Source organism: Mastigoproctus giganteus, chromosome 10, assembly GCF_048544385.1.
Source record: "Mastigoproctus giganteus isolate SK-2022 chromosome 10, ASM4854438v1, whole genome shotgun sequence".
NCBI lineage: Eukaryota > Metazoa > Arthropoda > Arachnida > Uropygi > Thelyphonidae > Mastigoproctus > Mastigoproctus giganteus.
Window position 1 is genome coordinate 206,264,677 of NC_143584.1, and position 23,240 is coordinate 206,287,916.

At 34.5% G+C, this 23,240-nt stretch overlaps 1 protein-coding gene across 1 annotated transcript in view; it reads right to left on the reverse strand.

Annotated features, from left to right (window-relative positions):
• Positions 1-23,240, reverse strand: part of LOC150079808 (periodic tryptophan protein 2 homolog) — an 84,229-nt gene that overhangs the window by 27,415 nt on the left and 33,574 nt on the right. Inside the window, exons 7-12 of the mRNA XM_090383239.1 lie at positions 21,176-21,332; positions 14,891-14,939; positions 9,866-10,018; positions 8,259-8,466; positions 5,998-6,146; positions 3,929-4,076 (exon numbers count right to left, since the gene is read on the reverse strand). Coding sequence (XP_090239365.1) covers positions 3,929-4,076; positions 5,998-6,146; positions 8,259-8,466; positions 9,866-10,018; positions 14,891-14,939; positions 21,176-21,332 — 864 coding nt within the window. The remainder of the gene's footprint in view (positions 1-3,928; positions 4,077-5,997; positions 6,147-8,258; positions 8,467-9,865; positions 10,019-14,890; positions 14,940-21,175; positions 21,333-23,240) is intronic.

Sequence of the window (23,240 nt, forward strand, 5' to 3'; positions counted from 1 at the left end):
TTTAATTGTGCGTGAGATAAAAAAATGAATAAATAATTCTATTTACATGTTTGTCGAACATTCCTATTTTGCTTCAATCAAATTCAGCACACATAGTTGCGAGTGCTGCATACGCATTTAGGGAAATTCCGACTTCCGAAAAATTTGACTTGCGTAGAGTTCCGTGGAACGCAATCTTTATGTAAGTCGGCCAGTGGCTATATTAGTAATGGCCATATGGTGCAAGGAAGCCTAAGGCTTATGCTGCACCAGCCAAAAAATATATATATAATAATAATAAAAAAAGAGTAAAATAATAATAATAAAAAAATAAAGAAAATAAATAATTAATAAATAAAAAAAGAAAAGGAAATATACAACCTATGCATTTCCCTCCTACTGTAGGTAACTATCCAGCTGACCTTTGAATTTCCCCAAACTGTCAGCCTCTACCACCCATGTAGGTAACTTATTCCAGTAATTTATAACTCGCTGGTTAAAATAAAACTTCCTGAAATCCAGTCTAAACTTCTTCTCCCCCGTAACTTGATAATCTATGAGTACTAATAGTAAAAAAGACTAGAATAAATAGAACAAATGCTAATTCTATACTGTTCTTTTTAATTTGCAAAAACTATATCCAGAGATGCTTGGAAACCTGAAAATTGCCTGTTTGAAGGCTTTTGCCCCTTTTTTTTTTTTGGATGGTATACAATGTTGGAAAATTATGTTTCAAGACCATTTTCATATTTTATGGCAAATGATGTGGCAATACTACCATTTGCTCTATTTGATGGTGGCATAATATCAAACATCTTTCTAGGCAAGTTTCAAAGTGATACGTTTAGTACTTGTTGAATGGCAGCTCACTGAACTGAAATGTTGTTATATGTTGCTCATTTTTCAGTTTAAAATGCAGCATATGACTGAACAAAGAGCAAATGTGAAGTTTTGCTTGAAACCGTAAAGCACCCCAATAAAATGTTACAGATGTTAAGGTTGGCTTACAGTGATATTACCATAGTGAAAGCAGATGCTTTTAAATGGCAAAAAAGGTTCAAAGAAGAAAGGAAGGATGTTCATATAGACAAAAGGTGTGGCACTCCTGTATAGAAAAGGATGAATGACAATATCACAAAAATTGCAGAAATGTTTTATGTTCTGACTGCAAATTAACCTGTCATATGAGAGCCCAGGAGCTAGATATTAACAAAGAAACAGTTTGGAAAATGTGGGGGAAGATATTGGCATGAGAAGGATAGCAGCTAAAATAGTACCACAACTTCTGATGAATAAACAAAAAGAAAGATAGTTGAATGCATAAAAGGATTTTTTGGAACAAATCAGAGAGAACAATTTTTTGATATGAGAGATCACAGGGTATGACACTTGGTGATACCAATACAACCCCAAAGCAAAAAACATCAGTTGATGGAATGAAGAATGATACACTTGCTCAGGAAGAAGCCACAAATGACAATGTCAGAGATAAAAATCATGTTGATCTGTTTTTTCAACATTCATGGCATTGTTTACACAGAATTTGTGCTGGATTGGGGCAACTATAAATCAGACTTCGTGGAGATTTTAAAAAGGTTAGACAATGCCAGGAAAAGGAAATGAAACAATCTATGGAAAAATTGTTCCTATATTCTCCATTACAAATTGCCATAATGACCTTATTCTCCTGATTTACAAGATGCATTCAATAAATTATCTACCTAAGGTACTTCCCATTGTTATATTTCAATGATTCATGATTTATCATGTTCCTACATATCTCAACTTAAATCATACTCATTTTGATCCCACTATGTTTTTAGGTTGTGCTGCTGTAACCGAAAGAAGGAAGACACCTGTATCAAATTATGGATTTGCTGAAATTGGAGCATCGTTCAGTCATCAAAGTTTCTTGCCAGAGAAGGAAATGGGCCAAAGGCCATTCATGAAAGGATGGTGGCTGTGTATGGCAAGAGTGCACCTTCAGAGTACCAGGTGAAATTCTGGTCAAATACAATTAAATGGGGTAGAGAGTCCATCAAAGATGATCCATGTCCAGGAAGGCCTGTGACAGCGACCACTCCAGAAATGTGCCAAGCTGTGGAAACCCTTGTGCTGAATGACAGATGTTTAAAGGTGTCCCAAATCTCTAGGGAATATAACATATCTGAGCAGTTATAACCATCCTCTATGAACATTTGGGAATGACTAAGGTGAGTGCAAAGTGGGTCCTCAGATTTCTGATCCCAGTGCAGAAGCAATTCAGAATGTGGCATTGTGAGGAGAATTTAGAGATTTATGGAAGGGATCCTGAAACTTTCATCTACAGCATTGTTACAGGTAATGAAACACGGGTTCATCACTGGGATCCTGAGACCAAGCCAGAATCAATGCAATGGAAGCACAGGGTTCTCCCCCACCGAAAAAATTTCGGACACAACTTTCGGCTGGTAAGATTATGGACACCATTTATTGTGATGCTGAGGGAATTTTGTACAATCACTACTTGGAACACAAGCAGACAGTCACTGGGGAATCATATGCATTCCTACTGTACAACCTAAAGGATGTCATAAAGGAAAAATGCGGTGGAAAATTTTCCAGAGGTGTGCTTCTTCTTCAGGACAATGCACCAGTGCACAGGTCACATGCTGTTGCTGCTGCTTTGAGAGACTGACTTTACAGAACTTCCACCTTACAGTCCGAATCTGGTCCTCTTTTGACACCTCAAGAAAATGTACATGGACGTCACTTTGCTGATGATAATGAACTGAAATCTGCTGTTTCTGTGTTTTTTGATGGATAGGACAAAGAATTTTATTTATTTGTCTGGTATTTCCTCATTGCCAACAAAATGGAACAAGTGTATTGAAGTTCAGGAAAGTTACATTGAAAAATAAAAACAGATTTTTGCCTCTATCTCATTTCTTTCATAGGTAGGTAGATAATTTATTGAACACCCCTTGTAGCTGAAGCTGACTTCTAGACATTCCCTAAACTGAAAAATTTTCTCAAAGAAAGGATTTCGGAGGATGTTGTAGACATCAAAATTAGTGTGAAAAAATTTTAAGACAGATGTTATAGATTTCCAGAGCTGTTAGGGACAATGATAGAGTTGCTGGACCAAGTGCATACAATCTGGAAGAGAATACTTTGAAGCATGCTAACATGTAAATTTTTTGAATTGTTGCCTCAAAACTTAATTGCCCATATAAACTATGATGCTATAAACACACACTCGCACACGCAACTCACTGTCACCTCCTGTTTGGGTGACCTCTTTTCATAGTGCTATGCCCTCTGTTGGTTGTCCTCTTGCCAAAGAGATACTGTATATATTAATCCATTATAATAAGTTTTCCTTTATCCTCTCTCTACTGTATGTCAAAACTTTATGTGCTCTATGTGGAATGCAAAGTATATTTTAATTTCTTAATCACTGATATACACCTCTAAATGCAGTAGCAGTAACTTTTAAGCTAACTCGATGTAAGTCGATACCACAATCACAAAGAATAACACTTACATTGTTTCTAAGACTTATTCAAACAGAATGACATAATAATACACCAGAATGTTTTATGATATTCCTATGAAATAAGAGATTTTACACAGCATCCACCAAGACTAAATAGATGTTTGTTTGTTTATTATTTGGTTTTTAGGAGCATTAGCAACTAAGGCCATATTGCTCCGGGGATATGCGATGGTCATTCCTGACCTTTCCGCATCCTCCGTATTTGGTGGTCACGGGCTCAAACTCCAGTCTAATCAGGAAGCGTATGCTACGCACTGCTGCTCCTGCCCACCTGGCTACAAAGGCACCACCTGACTGAATAGAATTGGCCAAAACATTTGCTATATAAAAATTACTGTGACATGAATATTTTAATTAAAACACTCTTATTAGCAATTTAATTAAAATACAACACAAGAAATATCTACTTACATCTAACAAGTGGCCAGTTTTCATAGACCATATAAAAATTTCAAAAGTATCCTGAGATCCAGCACAAACAATTTCGCAACTTGGGTCCACATTGAGACAGGACATTTGAACAGGCCGAGGTGATGTGAATGTTCGAAAATTTCTATATCTGTTCATCATAAATAAATTATAAAGAGTTACCATTATAAATAGCTTCTAAAGCAAGAATAATATTAGAACACTAAAGCTTTTTGTGTTTGGGAAAGCATAAAAAATGAAACATACAAATACATACAAAAATACATATAACAACATAAAAATACATATACACATAAAATAACAGCTTACAAAATATTTTCAACTATCAATATATTAAGATGATGAGGTTAGAACAGAGATTCCCAAACTTTCTCAGTTCATGGTGCCCTTAGTGTCCCAGTAATTTTTTCATGGCACCCCTAGGCCAAAAGAAATACCTAACACAGTGGTTTTCAACCTTTTAATATATACCTATATAATAATTTTATTCTTTATATAGAGGTACTAAATAAAGATCAATTATAGATCACCACAAAATTAAAAAGATACGGTACAATGGACACTGTACACCTTTTTATAATGAAATAAATATACAAATTAAAAAATAATAATAATAATAACTTTAAGTAACTTAAACCCAAATTACACGGCACCCCAAGAATGTTGTTGCAGCACCCCGGTTGAAAACCACTGGGTTAGAAGATAAAATATTTCTATTATTCTTATTTAAAACAGAGAGCATATGCTAACATAAGCAGTGTTTTGTGAATAATATTTTGGACAACACAAGGCTGCTTCCCCAATGAATCATGATTTTTTAAATTTTTTTTCAAATTGCTGCAAAGGTAATCCCTTTTTCTGAAAACAACTCTCCTTTGAGTTTCTATACAGATCCCTCTTTTTTTTTTTTGTTAGGATGAAGGACCCCCCCCCTTTCCCCAACCCAAACACTAACATGCATTGTGAGTACATGAATGCAATTCACACTTCAAAAATACAGCAGACACCAATAACTCAAAGATTGATAAGCTGAGTTCCTCAATATCTCAAGTCTGACAATTTTTAGCCAAAGCCTTTACAGGAATAATGTTTTAAATTTCTTGTTAATTCGACTGCATTTGATACTGTTCTCAAGAACTCCACATTTTTGATTTCAGTCTCATAAAACTAGGTCAACATAAACTGCTTCTGGGCACTATCAGCAGCATGTTCATAACATAAGCTAATGAGATATTCAAGCTCCCCCTCCCAACTGAATCATTTTAGCAAAATTATGTGATCTGCGAATAAATCTGAAATTAAATGAATTTACAGATGGTGTGTTTGTTTAGAATGAACTGTTTTGCCACTGAAGGTTACATAAAGATCCATGTTACAACTATATTACTATACATACATGCATTCTGGAGAAAATCACATGATTTTTGTCATGTGAATTAGCACAATAACTGCTGCTGACATGTTGGTTTGGTCTGTGTTGGTTTTGTTTTCAGAGTAGATATATTTAATGAAAGCTTCAAAGTTTAGTGAAAGCCTCAGCACTGTGCAAAATAGCACCAAAGATAATACTAAAGACTGTCAATTGTAAATAAAATTAAAGTCATTAAGGCTGTAGAAAAGTGTGAAAAGAAGTCAGCAATTGCTACTGAAGTTGAGATTCCTTCTAATGTGTTCTCTGTAGCTAAGTAGTCAAGGGCAAGAGTAAGAAGTACAGGTTCTTTGAGTGGCTGTGGTTCAAGCCCATAACAACTAAATATGGTAATGTTCTTGCATTTCTATCTTATGAACTCCTCTGACCTTATGTGGCTATCTCAGTGCATTAATAAAAAATTTATTTATATATCTAGCAAATAAGGATACAATTTTGAAAAACAGGCAGAATATGCTTGATCCCTTTGCAAAAAAAAAAAAAAAAAAAAAAAAAGAGAAATGCAGGTTATTCAGATCTCGATCAATGTTATTAAAGTAGTTTTCTTGGTGCTGAGAAAAGAATGTTCCTTAAGCAGGACACCTATTTGTAAAAATAATTATGATAATTACAGAAAAATTACCTGTTTAAATCAAAGGCTCTCACAGTACCATCCAATGACGAAGATAAGACAACTTTGCCATTTTGAGCAAAGACAACTCCTGTGATACCTGCACTATGCTCGATAAATGTTACAAAACAAAATCCTGAACTTGTGTTCCAGACCTTCACCTAGAACACAAAACACAAATATGAATCCAAATACTTAGTGATAAAATATAATAAAATTAGGAAAATATATATATACATATATATATATATATATATACACCGATGAGCCAAAACATTATGACCAGTGAGTCGTTATGCAAATCGAAGCAACTGCAGGTGAACTACGGCACGTGTGCGGGTCGAGACACAGTATAAAAAACACCTGATACTGAGCTCCGTTAATCAGTGTTACTCTTGTTCTTCAGTTGGGAAAGGCAGCGGACTTAAGGGAGTTTGACAAAGGTCAAATTGTAATGGCCAGATGACTGGGTTAGAGCATATCCGAAACGGCACAGCTAATGGGGTTCTCACGGTCAGTCATGGTTAGTACCTACCGAAAGTGGTCTGTCCTAGGAGGGAAAACCCACGAACTACAAGCAAGGTGTTGGATGACCATGGCTCATCGATGCTCGAGGTGAGTGAAGGCTCTCCTGGATGGTATGTGGCAACAGAAGGGCGACTGTGCCATAACTCGCAGGTATTTGGAATGCTGGTGACGGGAGTAATGTGTCACGACACATAGTACATTGAACCCTATTGAAAATGGGGCTGCGTAGCCACAGGTTGCTCTGAGTGCCCATGCTAACCATGGTTCACTGGCGAGAGCAGCTACAATGGGCATGCGAGCATCAAAACTGGATCTTGAGTGATTGGAAAAAGGTTGTCTGGTCCGATGAATCACGTTTCCTGTTGCACCATTTGGACAGCTGGGTACGTGTGCATCGTTTACCTGGAGAAGTGATGGCACTTGGATGCACCATGGGACGAAAACAAGCCAGTGGCACTGGTGTCATGCTTTGAGAAATTGTTCTGCTGGGATACCCTGGGTTCAGTCATCCATGTGCCGGGCACTCTGACATCTACCACCTATCTAAACGTCATTGCTGACCAGGTACACCCTTTCATGGCAATGGTCTTCCCTCTGGTGGTGCCATCTTTCAGCAGATACTACACCATGCCACAGTGCCCGGATTGTTCGAGACTGGTTCACGTCACATGAGGAAGACTTCCAGGTATTGCCCTGGCCTCCAAATTCTCCAGACATCAATCCCATCGAGCATCTGTGGTTTGTATTTGGAACAACAACTCTGCTCTGCGGCATCTCAACCACGGACCTTACAGGAGTTAAAGGATCTGCTGCTACCAGATACCACAAGACACATTTAGAAATCTTGTAGCGACCATGACTTGCCGGGTATGAGCTGTTTTGGCTGCACATGGAGGACCAACATCATATTAGGTAGGTAGTCATAATGTTTTGGCTCATTGGTGTGTGTATATATATATATATACACACACCTCATTTAACTGAATGGTGCCCATATCTGTTTGGTGATCAAATTAAATGTGGGTGGATAAGTTAGGCTGAGGCTAGCTATATTGGATCATTCTATCCTAATCAATAATGGGTAATTTCTGAGTTCAATTGTATAGATGTACAGGTGGTCATATCACTGGCTATGATATATGCCTTACAGCCTCAGAAACGTTCTACCCATATTACTCTGGTAATGCCTTTAATATAATATAAGCATTTATTTTATTTTAATTTTAACATAAGCATTTATTTTACGCTGACTTTAGCATGTAACATACTACAGATCAATGATAATTATATGAATTGTTTATCGTAATTTGAACATATTTTGCTTAATTATTTATTCATTCATTAAAATTAAAATTTTAAGGAATTTCCAAGGGAACTAATCTCCTAAATTAACATCTATAATTTCTCCTCAATCTTACAAACCAGTTCTTGAATGGATCAAGATGCATTTACAGTTCAACTCCAAAATCACTGAATAACATTTCTTCTTCCTCATTTATTCCTTCTACTTCTATTCTTTGTTCATTTTCTTCTTATGTATCTCCTGAAAACTGTAATCTATAGAAATTGAATTTCAGCATCCAACAACTTTAACCCACATATGGTACCAAAGTATAACAGGTTCAAAACCTTTCATGTTTAGGGTCACCATAAAAAATAAATAATAAATAATAATAATAATAATAGACTGTTCAACTATCATCATGAATTTCATGTACTATGGATTAGGAAGAGTAGTCACAAACCTTGCTATCATCTCCACCAGTAGCTAAATATTGTCCATCTGGAGAATATGCTACACAATTTAGGTTGTTGAAATGACCCTGTTGCTTCATCACAAAAGATTCACTCTGCCATTCCCAGACTACTAGCTGGCCCAGTCCCGAGGTACCTAAGGCTATCCAGTCACCAGTAGCATTAAATGCCACAGTAGAAATTTCTTGTTGAGCAATCCTAATAAAGTGTATGGAGTAGACAAAAAAAAGCAATTAACTTAATTAATCAAATAAATAGATGAACAGGTTAGTGCAAAGCATCATTTTAGTTCACAGTAAATCACCAACGTAAGTGAAACAGCACTGTTACGTTACATCTTATATTGTGAATGCATTCACGAGTTGCCTGTTATTACACTACTTCAAATAAGCAATGCTTCCCAGTAGAAAAGCCTAATGTTACTTATTCTAGGCAGATATCACCTAGTATTACTTATTCTAGGCATTGTTTCAAAGCTTGTTGGCCTCTCATCGGTAGGTGAATAGGTACCCCATGGATACAATGAGTGACAACCCGGTTATGAAGTTTAACTTTGCAATATGAGAGATGCCAGATGGTGTGCGATAGAAAAGTACTAAATAGGGTTTAGGGCTGAAAGCCTCAAACTACGGGAAATTTACTAGTAACATTGGTCAAAGAGTTTTAGTCTCTATTCTCTACTGGAGAAGAGTTGCTTATTCGAAGTAGTGCAATAACAGGCAACTCATTGTGAAGGGGTTCACAATATGAGATATAACAAAACAATGCTATTTCACCTACTTCAGTGATTTACTACAAACTAAAATGATGCTTTGCATTGCGGTGATTTACTACGAAATAAAACAATGCTTATTGGCTAATAAAGTTCCTGAAGTTTGAGGCTTTCAGTCCTAAACCCTTTTCAGTACTGAATCAAATAACTTAAATCAAGTTATACTAGGAAAATAATATACATTGTAAAATTGTTATATAAATCTTATAGAGTTTACTTCATCTGTGTGATGTCTGTAAGTTTACACCTTGGGGAGTGAACTCTGTAACTTAAAATCTCTTATTTTTTTTGTTTTTTTTTTTTCAGTTTGTGCTGCTGAAACATCCTGGTAATAATTAATTTATCATTTATAATTAATTCAACATACAGGATAAAAATTAACCACACGTAAAGATTTAAAGGCTTTTAATTTTTGCAGAGTTTAATTTATACTGTCCAATTATATCACATGGTGAGTTTGGCCTCAGAAAACATATTGCTTGGAAAGTTACAACCAAGTTTTCTATTGGGATAAAAGTACTGTTTACTACTGCCATAAAATCTGTCTTATCATGGCTAAGTTTAATTTTGGTTCTATGACATTAAAGAGCAAATCAAACAACTGAAATAACTGATGTTTGTTTCACTGTTCATTTTATTACATAAAATAATAGCTAGATTAATAGCAGACAGGTACCAAAAATTTAAAATTATGTGAAGCCTTCATAAGTATTTTAGATAGATATCTAATAATCTGGCACTGCACTCTCAATATACTTTAATGATATCAAATGGCAGCTACAAATATAACAGTAATTTAATAAATGAATACTTTGGTACACTTACGACAGCGAATGGATAAGATTATAATCTGGCATTTCGTGCAACAGAAATGCACCACTAGAAAATCCAGTAATAAGTATTCTAGACTTTTTGTGATAATCAGCTGATGTAAGAGTAACATAACCACTTGCTTTCACTAGATCTTTCAGAAAATGTCTGGAAAAAAAAAGAAAAAAAAAAAAGAAGATATTAATTTATTATAATTTAAAATAAATGTAGATTTTAATTAATATTTCTCAAAATATCTTTTAATAATATATCACATCTTTTTATTTTTTATATTAGCATTATTTTATCTGCTACTTTCACTAAGATATAATACTTCACAATCAACATATCATTTTAAGTATATATGATTACCATTTAATTTAATTTTTTATAACTAGGGTTCGGATTTTTATGACCTTAAAAATGTCAAAACATGATGAAAATTGTCATTAAATTTAACCAAATATGACCTTAAATATGACTAAATAATTTACCTTTACGTACTGTATAAATGATAATATTTACTTTTTTTTATTCTTTTAAAATTGTACAATGACTTGTTATACAAATTTCTAACAAGTAATATAATGAAAATATCACAATTTGCAAGTTTTTTTTTTGAAATATAAACATTAAAATAATTTTTTTTGAACATACAAAAACCAAAATGTATAGGCTAAGGTACTAGGCTACTAACACTGCAAAGTTGCTAAGTACTTTCCATTGCATTGCAATACCTGTATCCACTCCAAATGTTTTGGAGTTAATCTCCTTCTATCATCTGCTAATATTTGCTTGTAAGCAGAGAAGGACCTCTCAACATCACAAGATGTAATCGGGGAAAAATTAAATGCCTTAATGACATCGGGAGCTAGGGGAAGTTCTTCAACGGTCATATCCTCTAAAACTTGGGAAATTTTGCATATGCGAAAAGCATACCAAAGGAACCTCATGAGGTACAGAAATGATGAAGGAAACAACACCGACACAACAACGGAAACAAAATGGTACAGAGGGACTTTATTCAAAAATGGCAACATAGCACAGGCTGCCATGATACAGATGCATCACTGCGAAAGGTGAATCTAGCAACAGTTTCATGATTAGTTTATCCAGAACCTTTGATACAAGGAGATACGATTTAGATGGTTCATCTGAATCAAGCTTTCCAACAATAAAATTAGCTATATCCTTCACAATCGATGGTTTCATCAACTGAACCCCACACACAGCTGCTTCCAATATCTTCGCGAATATTGTTTAGACACTGCAAGTAATAAGTAAATAAATAAATAAATAAATTAAAATATAGTCTTTTGGATTGAATTAAATAATAAATTATTTAATAAAATCAACGAGAGCATAACGATTTATAGCAGTCCTCTAGATAATTTTTCCATAACGTTGATTCGTCAGGAATTTTTTGGGAGCAGTATTTTTCCAAAAGCTTTTGAAGATGGGATTGTTCACTTTGTTCCAAGGAATGTTTGCGGCAACCATTGCTTGGCATAAATCGGCAAAGAATGGATCTGGTGTTTTTTGGTTTTCTGCAGTAAGCAGCTGCTGTGTTAGTATGCACCCCTGAAATTCTCCTTCCCCTTACGTTCGCTTCATGCAAAGCAGTAACTTTATGCTGTTGTAATTGGGATACTTTCGGCACACAGAACCTTAAAAATGTATTTATATATTTATTTAAGATTATTTATAAAAATTATTATTTTCCGATTTATATGATAAAACTAAATATGCATGAGCATTAAATTTGGAATGTCCATATATCGAAGCATCCAAAAATAAAAATTTTGATAGATCTATTACCAGGTAATTAATTAATTTACTTAAATAAACTAAATGCAACAAGGCATAATATTTAAGAGTTTAAGATTCTATATAATATCGGTGTAGATACACCATAGATAACTCTTAAAGAACAACTACGATAGTAGTATGAAAAGCATCATTTTGTCTGTATCTCATATTGTGTTCTTCCTTCAAAACAAGTTGCCCATGTATTGCACTACCTCGAATAAGTAACGCTTCACTAATAGAGAAGACTGTTGTTACTTATCTTGCCACCACCCACTGATAAAAAGCCAACTAGCTTTGAAACGGTGCAGTCTGGGTGATGGTACTCACTGAGAATAACTAACAATAGTCTTCTCTATTAGTGAAGTGCTATTTATTCGAGGTAGTGCAATACATGGGTAACTCATTGTGAAGGAAGAGCACAATATTTTTTTTTTTTATGAAAATCCCAAACACGAAAGGCATCAAAACCTATAGTACTCAGTACTGTGCATGGGTTGAAGGAGAAATATGGGGGGGGGGGGGATGCCGGAAACTTTGCTGTAGAGACTAAACATGGGTTTCACCACTTCAAGCCTCCAATAAGCAAAGTGGTGGTATTTCACCGGTTGATGAAAAAGTCATCTACCACCTATAAAAATATGAGATATAGACGAAATGATGCCTTTCACGCAACTATTGTAGTTGTTCTTTAAGAGTTATCTATGGTGTATCTACACCGATATTATATATATATATTAATTAATTTCCGTACCTCTTTATTGCACGCGTTGCAATATATTATTTTTCCATCCGTTTGGTATGTGTCTTTAGACTCTTCTACAAAAGAAATCCATTTTTTCTAAAAAGCTCAATTTTGCTCGATTTTGGCTTCATTTCGCCCACATCTGAGGTTTCTACTGTATAAAATAAGTTGAACGAATAATTCGTTGAACTCAGCATAAGGCAAAACTACTGTAAAGTTTTAAATTATAGCTAAAATTACACTACAGTGTCGTTGTGAGTGACTAAAGAGCCAATCAAAATAACTTTGGGATTTAGCCACTCATTCCCGCCCACACTGGAATGTGAAATGATTAAATGTAAATTCCCACGGTTTTTTAGAAATATATTTTAAATCAATTTGATAAATAATTTGTCGATTATCGTAAGACAAAATATGAAAGTTTTATATCAACAAGTATAAAATATGCTATTAAATATGATATTTCATATATTTTTTGAAATTATGACGAAATATGAAATTATAAACACACTTCTTTACAATCCTCAGACCATGTAACATGGATGCACTAAGTTTCATGCCTTTATGTAAACGAAAAATGAATATGATAATAACATAAAAATCCAAACCCTATTTATAACACTATATTGGTTATAAAATAAATTAACACAGCTATTTTGAAATTATTTTTAACTCTAACACCTTATTTACACTAAATTCGCATATTGTAAATATTATCATTTTCACTGCCACTATGAACAAAAAATCAGCTGACTTTGTTGAATACATTGGTAATTATATTTAAGTAGAGAAATAATTTATTTTTAATATAATACCATAGGACACTAAAATTTAAATTAAGATTTAAAGTCAGAAATATCAATTAAACATCACATCTGTGAATAAAGCAAAACTGATACCATCACTGCATAACCTGCATTTTATCAGAAAATCTTGGTTCCATCAAGAAGGAACAAGTAGAAAAATTCTACTAAGATATAAAGGAAAGAAGATATCAGATAAAGTAAAATGTAATAATATACATAAACATTTTTGTATGACAGTCTTCTATTTTCAGCATTTTAACTGAGTTTTGTCCATTTTATTATAAAAAATACAACAAATTGTTATTTGGATAATTAAATAAAATTTAAAAAATAAAGAAAAGTGGTTTACTTTTTTCCAAGTTGTAGAAAATCCAGATGTAATTAAAAAAAAAAACAATGGATGTCAGTTTTGAAATCAGTATAGCAAACCTAAGGAAGGTAACATTTTAGAATAAGAACTCCATCTTTTACATTCTCTTTCCTTAACAAGGTAACACTGAAAATAGCTTTTATTACTGCATAAAGATTTCAGCTTGAAGTCTTTCAGTTAAGAGGAATAGTAACCAGTTAAGAGAAATAGTAATCATTCTTAAATACCAGCCAAAGTGAGAAAGTTCTGCTTATTGACTATCTTAAAAGCATTCAACATGTAAAAACATAAATTAATAATAATAATCTGATAATACATAAAAGGAAAACTAATTAAAATTTTGTATATCACAAATATGAGATAAATCCTGGTTTGTCAGATGTTAAGTGATGTTAAATGATCTCTTATATCAGTTAAAACTGAATATAAGAGAAATTTGAATATTAGTTAAAACTGCCAGTAATTAGGTTTGATTGAGTGACAGAAAAGAATTCATACTCAGTGACCATTAAATACGATTATAGCCCTCTGTAGGTTGCAATTATCAGCACTGGTGGAGAATGAAACTGTACCAATATAATAAAAGGTGAGTTGAATCACTATTATTAGTATTCATTACATGTTGACAGCATTTGTAAACTGATGAGTGTTACAAGCAGCATAGAAAAAAATCTTGATTTGTCATCATTTAAAAGCAGGATCATAATCTTGTAACGTTCACTTATGAAATACTAGGTGTTCCTGATGACATATTTTTATCTCACTTTGGCTGTTCCAATCAAATTTTATCAATTTTATTTATTACTATTCCTTCTGGTCTACACTTATTGTTATTCTTAACATTCTCTGAGCAGATTTCTCAAGGATGACCATGGTTCAATGGTTATTATGTGCAACTGCAAGTAAGTAATTTGCAGGTTCAAGCTCTACCACAAAAATGCACAGTCCACTGCAAACTATAGTGCTGAAATCCAGCTACCCTTAATAATTCAACATGTATGCAGTCACAATGAAGCTGTAAACTTCTGAAGTTGTCTGTCTAGGAGAATAAATGAAAAATTTATTTTCATTTTTTTTAAATTTTATTTACAAATTTTGTATGCATATCTGTCTCATAACAAAGGTTTTACCATTTATTAAAATTTTTAGAAATGATTATTCATTTTGTAAAATTTTAATAGATGGAATGGCAAGGTTTCATTGAATAAAACTGATGAGTGAAGTTATAAAAATGTTTATTTTAATATTTGATTATTCTTGCTCTGTATAAATTAATTGTATGTGAATTAATGAAAATATTTTAAAATTTTTACTTGGAAAGTCTTCTGTAAGATAGTTTATTCACTTCCACTTCTGAATTATCTGTAAATAAACATTTTAAATAAATTTTTGGAGCATAAAAAAATATATATATAATCATAAAAATATTTTATTTTAGCTATTAATCAAATGAATTCATTGTATATTTTTGTATTATTCTGATATAGAGTTTAAATGTTCAGTAAAAAGTTGTTTTTGGTTTCATTTCTTAGGAACTGAAAATACAACTTTTAAATATTAAAGACCGGTTTATATCTGCTATGCAGTACAACAATTATCAGCTATACTTTGTAAGAGATAACTAAAAAACTTCCCCCTCCCCATAATGAGGAACACTGCTGTCTAATTGTTTGCTGCTATTAATTAAATAGTGCACTGTTACCTAGGGCCATATTGTACTAGTATCTGTAGAAGTGTGTGTATGCGTGCATGCGTGTGTGCATGTGTTGTTCGTGGGTAATATGCATATTGGGCAGACTGAAAACCCAGAATAATTGGCAGGAAAAAATCCCAATCCTCTGCATGAGACTGGCTAGCTACAGCCAAATGAAGAAGCCTTTAACAATTTCTCCAGTCTCCAACAGAATTCAAACCCAGACCTCTCCAAACAAGTGATGTGACAAAATCACTATGATATCATGGAAGACCTGATATTTAATTCCATTATGAATTAAACAACATAATTAAGTTGTACAGGAGCTAAACTATAGAGCAGTGGTCTCCAAACCTTTTTGGTCATGCACCCTTATTTTGCTTAAAAGGACTAGCGTGCACCCTGGAATAAAAAATTAAATATATATGTTTAATACTTTTTTTATTTATAAATCATTTCATGGAAGGCATTATATCTAAAATCACATATTAATTTTAAAAGATCACAAATAAAAAATACAAAACAAAACTAAATTGAAATTCAAGCAAAATGCATGTACTTGAACGTGCTTGATCGATGGTATGATCAAATAAAGCCGTGTGATCAAAGAAAGCCGCATATTGAAGTATTAAAAAAACATTTATTTATCATTTTCAATTACGTTTTGAAAAACTAGTTTTCAAAATTAATAAATATTGATTTATTGTGGATCATCTCGCACACTCCACGGATCATCTCGTGAGTTCAACCAATTTCTTGAATATTCATTTAGTGTTAGGCTGATAGCTGAGCTGACTGTACCCCTATAAATCTATTCAACCTTTAAAACAACTTGACAGCCAATGTGAACTGGAAATACACTTATTTAAAAAAGTGTTCAACATATGAAAAACTACTTCTGATTTGTACATAAAATGATACCAGATGAATGCTACAACTATGAATATGAAAAAAAAAAAAATAAATAAGTAAACAGCTCCTTCTACAATTCAATCATATAAATATTAATAAATAAGCTGTATCTGATATTTCTTCATGAAATATTTGAATGGATTACTATTACAAAGGAAATGTAAAGAAAAGTAGAAAGGGCTTCTTTTCTTATAAAGGAAGTAAAGGGATGAATCACATTGGTTCACTGGATGTGAATGGCATAACTACTGATGATCCTGTAAAGGTTGCTGACAAATTAAATAAATACTTTTCCATCTACGGTGATCCATGAAGTTTTCTTTGGGATAGAAGGATATCAGAAGTATACCTAATTCTAACTGGGAGCTAAATGATTTTATAATAACTCAGAGGAAAGTGGAAGGGTTGAAGCTAAAAGTAAATAAAGTACCTATGGCTGATAGAATCTATCCTTTTATACTGAAAGATGCAGCAAAAGAGGTAAGCAAACCATTAGCCATTATTATGACAGTAAAATTAGATTTAGGGTAGGTCCCTACATACTGGAGACGTGTGCAAATGTCTCTCCTATTCAAAAAAAAGGGGGGGGGGGAAATCAAAGGGTGAAGTGAGTAATTACAGACCTGTAAGCTTAACTTCTATACCAGTGAAAATAATGGACTCAATGATTAAGGTAATACAGGATTACCTTGACAGGAATGCAGAATTAAATATATGTTTAATTATATTTAATATACAATTATACCATGGATTTGCTAATGAGAGATCTTGTCTGACCAATCTGATCGGTTATTATAAAGTGGTTGCAAAGGAACTGCATGCAAAAATAATTTTGATATTATATACTGAGATTTCAGTAACACTTTTGATATTGTTCCATATGAAAGACTCCTGTGCCAATTTGAACAACATAGCATTAGAGGAACATTACAGCTTTAGATAAAGGAATGGTTGAGCAAGGAATGGAGGAGACAAAGAGTGGTTATTAATGGCTGCTGCTCTTAATGAACTAATATTATTAGTGGGTTCAGTGCTCAGTCCCTTACCATTTTCAATATATTTTAATGAATAGTGATGAAGGTTTGTTTGTTTGTTTGTTATTTGGTTTTTAGGAGCATTAGCAACTAAGGCCATATTGCTTCGGGATATGCGGTGGTCATTCCCTGACCTTTCCACATCCTCCGTATTTGGTGGTGACGGGCTCGAACCCCAGTCTAATCAAGAAGCGTGCTATGCACTGCTGCTCCTTCCCACCTGGCTACGGAGGCGCCTAGTGATGAAGGCGTGTTAAGTTTAATGTATAAGTTCACTGATGATACAAAGGTTAGAATAGCAGTTAATGACAGTAATCAGGGTATAATACTTCAACAAGACCTAGAGAAACTAGGCAGATGAGCTAGAAGTGGCAATAGATGTTTAATATTGAGAATTGAAAGGTAATGCATTTTGTTAAAGTAATCCCAGAATAACATAACAATTGGGTGGTACCATTCAAGGCAGCAGAGAACAAAAATGACCTAGGAATAATTGTACTGTGCCACATGAAGTTCCCTGAGTAGTGCAAACAGGCTGCTAGGACAGCTCATGGGGTTCTGTCAATGACATACAAGAATTTTGCCAGCATGGACAAGGAGATGATTATCCTGTTGTATAAGGGTGTAGTTAGACTTCATATTGAATATGGCTAACAGGTTTGGAACCCTCAATTTAGGAAGGATGCAGACCTGGTGAAATGGGTGCAGAGAAGAACAATATTAGTGAATAACACCAAAGGGTACTCTTATCATGAAAGACTTGAGTTTTGCAAACTGCAGCATCTGAAAACTAGGCATCTGCGAGGAGACCTGATTGAAACATTTAAGGTCATAAATGGGTTGAGTAAACTAAATACTGATGGCATCTTTACTCTTTCTTGGATGACACACACACACACACACACACACACACACACACACACACACACACACACACACACACACACACACACACACACAAGGAGGACATAAATTTAAACTGGAAAAGGATGGATGCAGGTATTTCCAGAAATCGGCTTTTAACTAGAGAGTCACTGATTGTTAGAACAAACTTCCATCTGGTGGTGTGGAAGTGGATAATTTGAATATTGTTTAAAGTATTTGACAAATTATTAAAAGATATAAATTTTTTTTATAGCTGATATTGTATAATCTTTCTTCCTTGCATTATTTTTCCACTACTAATATTAATCCTCAAGAATATTACTATAGACTTCAAACTTACTTACAGACAATCTGGCAACAACGCTGGACGAATTCTAACAAAGGGGACATTACAAGAAAGTTCCTTCCAGACATACAACAAATCTATCCACAATATCCATCATGGTTCTACCCTGGACTACACGCCACCTACCTCTTCACAGAACATGGAGCGATCCACAGCAAGTTAACCCAGCTAGGAATTACTGATAATCCCATGTGTACTTGTGGATCCCCAGAGTCTTGGGACCACTTGATGCACGAATGTAACCTATATGAGGATCTCTGTAGCCACCTTATCACACAAGTGCGCTTTATCCCCAAAAATCAGGAGTGCCGCCTACTGGAGGACGAAACAACTTATAAAGCTTTCACCAAATTCACACAGAGCCTTTTTGCCAGATGCCAAACTCTTCCACCACCTGCAAACCCAGCGCAACCGGAATAAACGTAGATCTCTTGAAATGCAAACTCCAAATCCGCATGCACCAAATGAATACATGCCTGGAAACAATTACATATAGAGAGGTGTCCAACTGTTAGGATTGGACCACTCAGAGTTTTAACTATCAACAAAGGACAACTGAATGGGACACTTGTTCCATGAATGCCTGCAGTATACGGGCACACCTGGAACTCTATCTGATACTGCAACAACCTGACATTTCCAAAGGAGAGTGGATCTGACCTCGATTATGACCAAATGGAAGCCTGACCTGATACCCCCAAGAACACTTGAAGTGACAACAGGACAAGACCACTTGAAATGACAGTGGGACAAGACAACTTGAAGTGACAACCAGACAAGACAACTTGAAGTGACAACCAGACAAGACAACTTGAAGTGACAACCAGACAAGACAACTTGAAGTGACAACCCGACAAGACAACTTGAAGTGACAACCCGACAAGACAACTCAACGTTACAACCTGACATGACAAACTGATATGACCTAACCTGAACTGACAAACATTCATGAATGTGACTGTAGCATATACTGCCTTCTCGCCGACTGGCAATCCGGGCTGGGTGTCTTGCCCGACCCGCTTTCTTCCCTTGGCGGGGTGGGGGAGATGACGGATTCTCTGTCTCCTCCCCATCCCCACTCTTCCTCCTGGAGGCATGGGCATGCCCCACTGATATTCACTTGAGGTCCTCTTCCCTGTCAACCTCATTCTTCTGCCTTTTGCCCCCCAGTCTTCAGTCTTCCCCCTCTCTCTCTTAACGCAAGCAAATACCCCACACACCTAAATTTAAATGCGTTCAAATTAACTTTCGCTCATATTCTAGGCCTTTTTTATTCAAGCGACATCACCCTTTACAATCGAAATGAAACTAATAAAATTTTTTTTTTTTTTTCTTTTAGGTCCTAGCCACTGAAATCTCAGGAAATTAGGTGGCAGGACCTGCCAGAGTAAATAATTATAATACTGGTGTACCTGGTCTGCCTCTACGGGGCGAAAGTGGGGCAACGTTGGGCCTCAGTAGGGGTCCAGTGGCTAAATGACCAGATGAACAACGGTACACGTCACTATACATGTACAATATCCATACACTTTTAAATCTCTGGCATTTCCAACAAACTAGCACACCCACCACAATGTAAACTACGTGGAGATAGGGGAAACCCCTGGTGCCATCTGACCCTAAATACACTTTACTTTACACTTATATGTTACTAAATCTTCCTTTATGACTTGCCATGGATAAAATACAGTCACATTTTAACTGGATTTCTTCCAGACTGTTCAACTCAAACATTTAAATTCCTAAGCACTTGAGGTTATGCAAGGGAGCTATTGTGTCAATATCAGGATAATGCACAGCAATTTTTAATTTTTTTGAAGTTATCAGCATTACAGTTCTTGGTACTGTGGCTGGGGGGGGATGGAATTCAGATGTTCTGGTAGAGAGTGTCTGAAAGACATAATTAAAGAAAGGATCACAAGATATCTATTAGTGAAAGGCAAGAGAGCATAAGTATAAGGCGCCTCTGTAGCCATGTGGGAAGGAGCAGCAGTGATCAAAAAATCAAAAAGCAAAAAATCATAATCAAAAAGCACACGCTTTTTGATTAGACCGGGGTTCGAGCCTGTCACCACCAAATACGGAGGATGCGGAAAGGTCAGGGAATGACCACCGCATTTCCCAGAGCAATATGGCCTTAGTTGCTAATGCTCCTAAAAACCAAATAACAAACAAACAATAACATAAGTATAAAATGAAATAAATACTCTCATAATACAATAAAATATTTCCTTTTATTAATAGCATAGCTTCTTATACTATAAAGCATGGATGTGAAAAAGAAGCTACACTGCAACTGTTTGGAATAAAAAGCTTCAGTCAGACCAACTACTGACATACAAATAAAGGCAGTCTATAAGAGCAAAAGAGGTGACTCAAGCAGTTCATATTATGTACAGTCCTCTTCATTAGTGAACCACAAGAAAATGCAGTTAATGTTACTTAAATAACAGAGTAATTATATACCTGTGCATGAATGTATGTGTGTACAAACATCTGCCAATTTGGTATATCACAAAGTTTGGATGGTGGAAACTAAAATGATATTTAATAGAGGCTGCCACCTATGATTTAGTTATACCTAATCTAGATAAGCGGTATAGTATGAAAACAAAAATGTCAATTTAAGTATTTCAAAAATTTATTAAAAATTTCAGAAAAATATCTATGATGAAAGTAGGACAAAGAGCAGAACATCAGAGAATGTATAAAATCTAAGTGGATATACCCATAATTTTTTTCTGTAGCTCACTGTGAACACTTTCGTCTTCCTCTTCATTATCCTCCCTTGGAGTTCCTTTTATCTTGTCCAAAGGAACTAATTCATTGACATCGATGGTGCATTCCCATACAAACAGTTGGCCATTTCTACTCAATGTATATATCTTAACAGAAATAAGGATTTATAATAGTATATTCAGGGAGGAAGGATATTTTTTATTGTTTCATTTTCTACTTAAATACACTGAAACCTCAATATAACATTTTTTTTATGGGGACCAAAAATTCTGATCATGTCAAAAAACTTCAGTATGGTATGGGACTATTTAGTCAGCATCCCTCCACCTGGAACTCTTAGAATACTGGCTATCTCTTCTATTCTGACTAGTGTATATTTCTGATCATGTAATTTCTTTGTATTAACCTTGTACATTATATTCAAATATGATGTGCTTGCTACCTAATTGTATATCCTTGATCCAGAATCTTAATCAAGGAATTATGTGGTCATTCAAGTCATATTATAAGGGCGATTTTTAATGCCAACAAAATGCAACAAAGGTTTAGAAATAAATGAACTTTAATGCCTAAGATGTCATCTGGAACACTGCAGAGCCCTAGGACATGGTTGATCAAGACACTAATCCATAGATGGCATAACTTTTGCTTGGTTGTTTGACTCTTTCATGAATAACCACGTATATATACATTTTACACAAGTGGGCTCTGCAGATATATATGTATACATAAATGTTTGGGTTCTGTGGGGCATGCATGTATATTAGGGCTTGCAAACCGGTTTTATAAACCGGTTAAATCCGGTTTTCATATTGAGTTGTTAAAACCGAAACCGAGCTTCTAAAACCGGATTCAAGTATTTTTTTTAGTTAGCCCTCGAATATAGTTTTTTGTTACACACATTTTCTTTTGTTTGTTCGTTTGTCTGGATTGTTCAACTGCTTTATGTTTTAAACATGTTTTTTATTTTATTTTATTTTAAGGTACGAATCTCATGGGCAAGTGGCCCAAATCTAGGTGGGGTACCTTTTATCTTCCCACCTGCATCATGGCACGATGCAGGTGTACTCATTTACGACTGAGTGAGTCGGAGCGATAGCGTAAAAGAAAATGCTCAACATTTCTCCGTTCCATCTATCTTGTTCGCCAGGCAAGTTATGGAACGCGCCTTATTCGTGGTTACCCACTAGAAACAGATTGGCTGAATATTGCATCAAATTTCAATCGTAGAAAGTTTTTTGCTTCTTTATTAAATTTGCGAACAAATGTTCTGCAAAAAGCAGCTTCACCAAATTCAGCTTTTATGTAATTTTTAAAATACAATAGATTTAATTGGGGAAAAAAAATTGCAAGTAAATAAATAAGAAATTTCTTTCGTGAAAATTTTGAAACTTGCCTCGTTTAGACTCTTCATTCAGTGCTTGCGGGAGTGACACATAGTATTGTGCCTTTGTTATCTTTAATATTTTTATTTAAAATTTTCGGTGATATAAATTCCTACTAAGTAATATTTATTACTCTGAATATGTCTAAGATGAAATCAAATGTGTGGAATTATTTTGCTCGAAAAAGCAAAGATGAAGCACAATGTTCGAAATGTCTGAAGATAATGAAGTCATCTGGAAGATCTACACCATCTTTGATGTTGCATTTAAAGAAAATGCATCAGATTGACATTAAACAAGATAACAGTGAACCTCCCGTAAAAATGGTAAGAACATTAGAAAACTTTATCGTTTAAAAATCTATGGAAGAAGAGATTTCAAAATTAGCTGCTTTAGATGGATTTTCTTTTAATTCAATTGCCAAGACTGAGTTTATACAATCAAGCCTTCACCTTCAGAGAAATAAATATGATAAATTACCACCAGCCTCAGTGAATGGAATTAAAAATATGGTTCTGAATTATTATAAAACTAAGAAAAAAGAACTCATTCAGCATTTCAAAAATTCATTGATTTTGGGTGCACGGTATTCATTCACTCTAGACGAATATACGTCTATACAAAATAAAAGGTATATGAATATAAATGTGCATTCAAAAGACAATCATT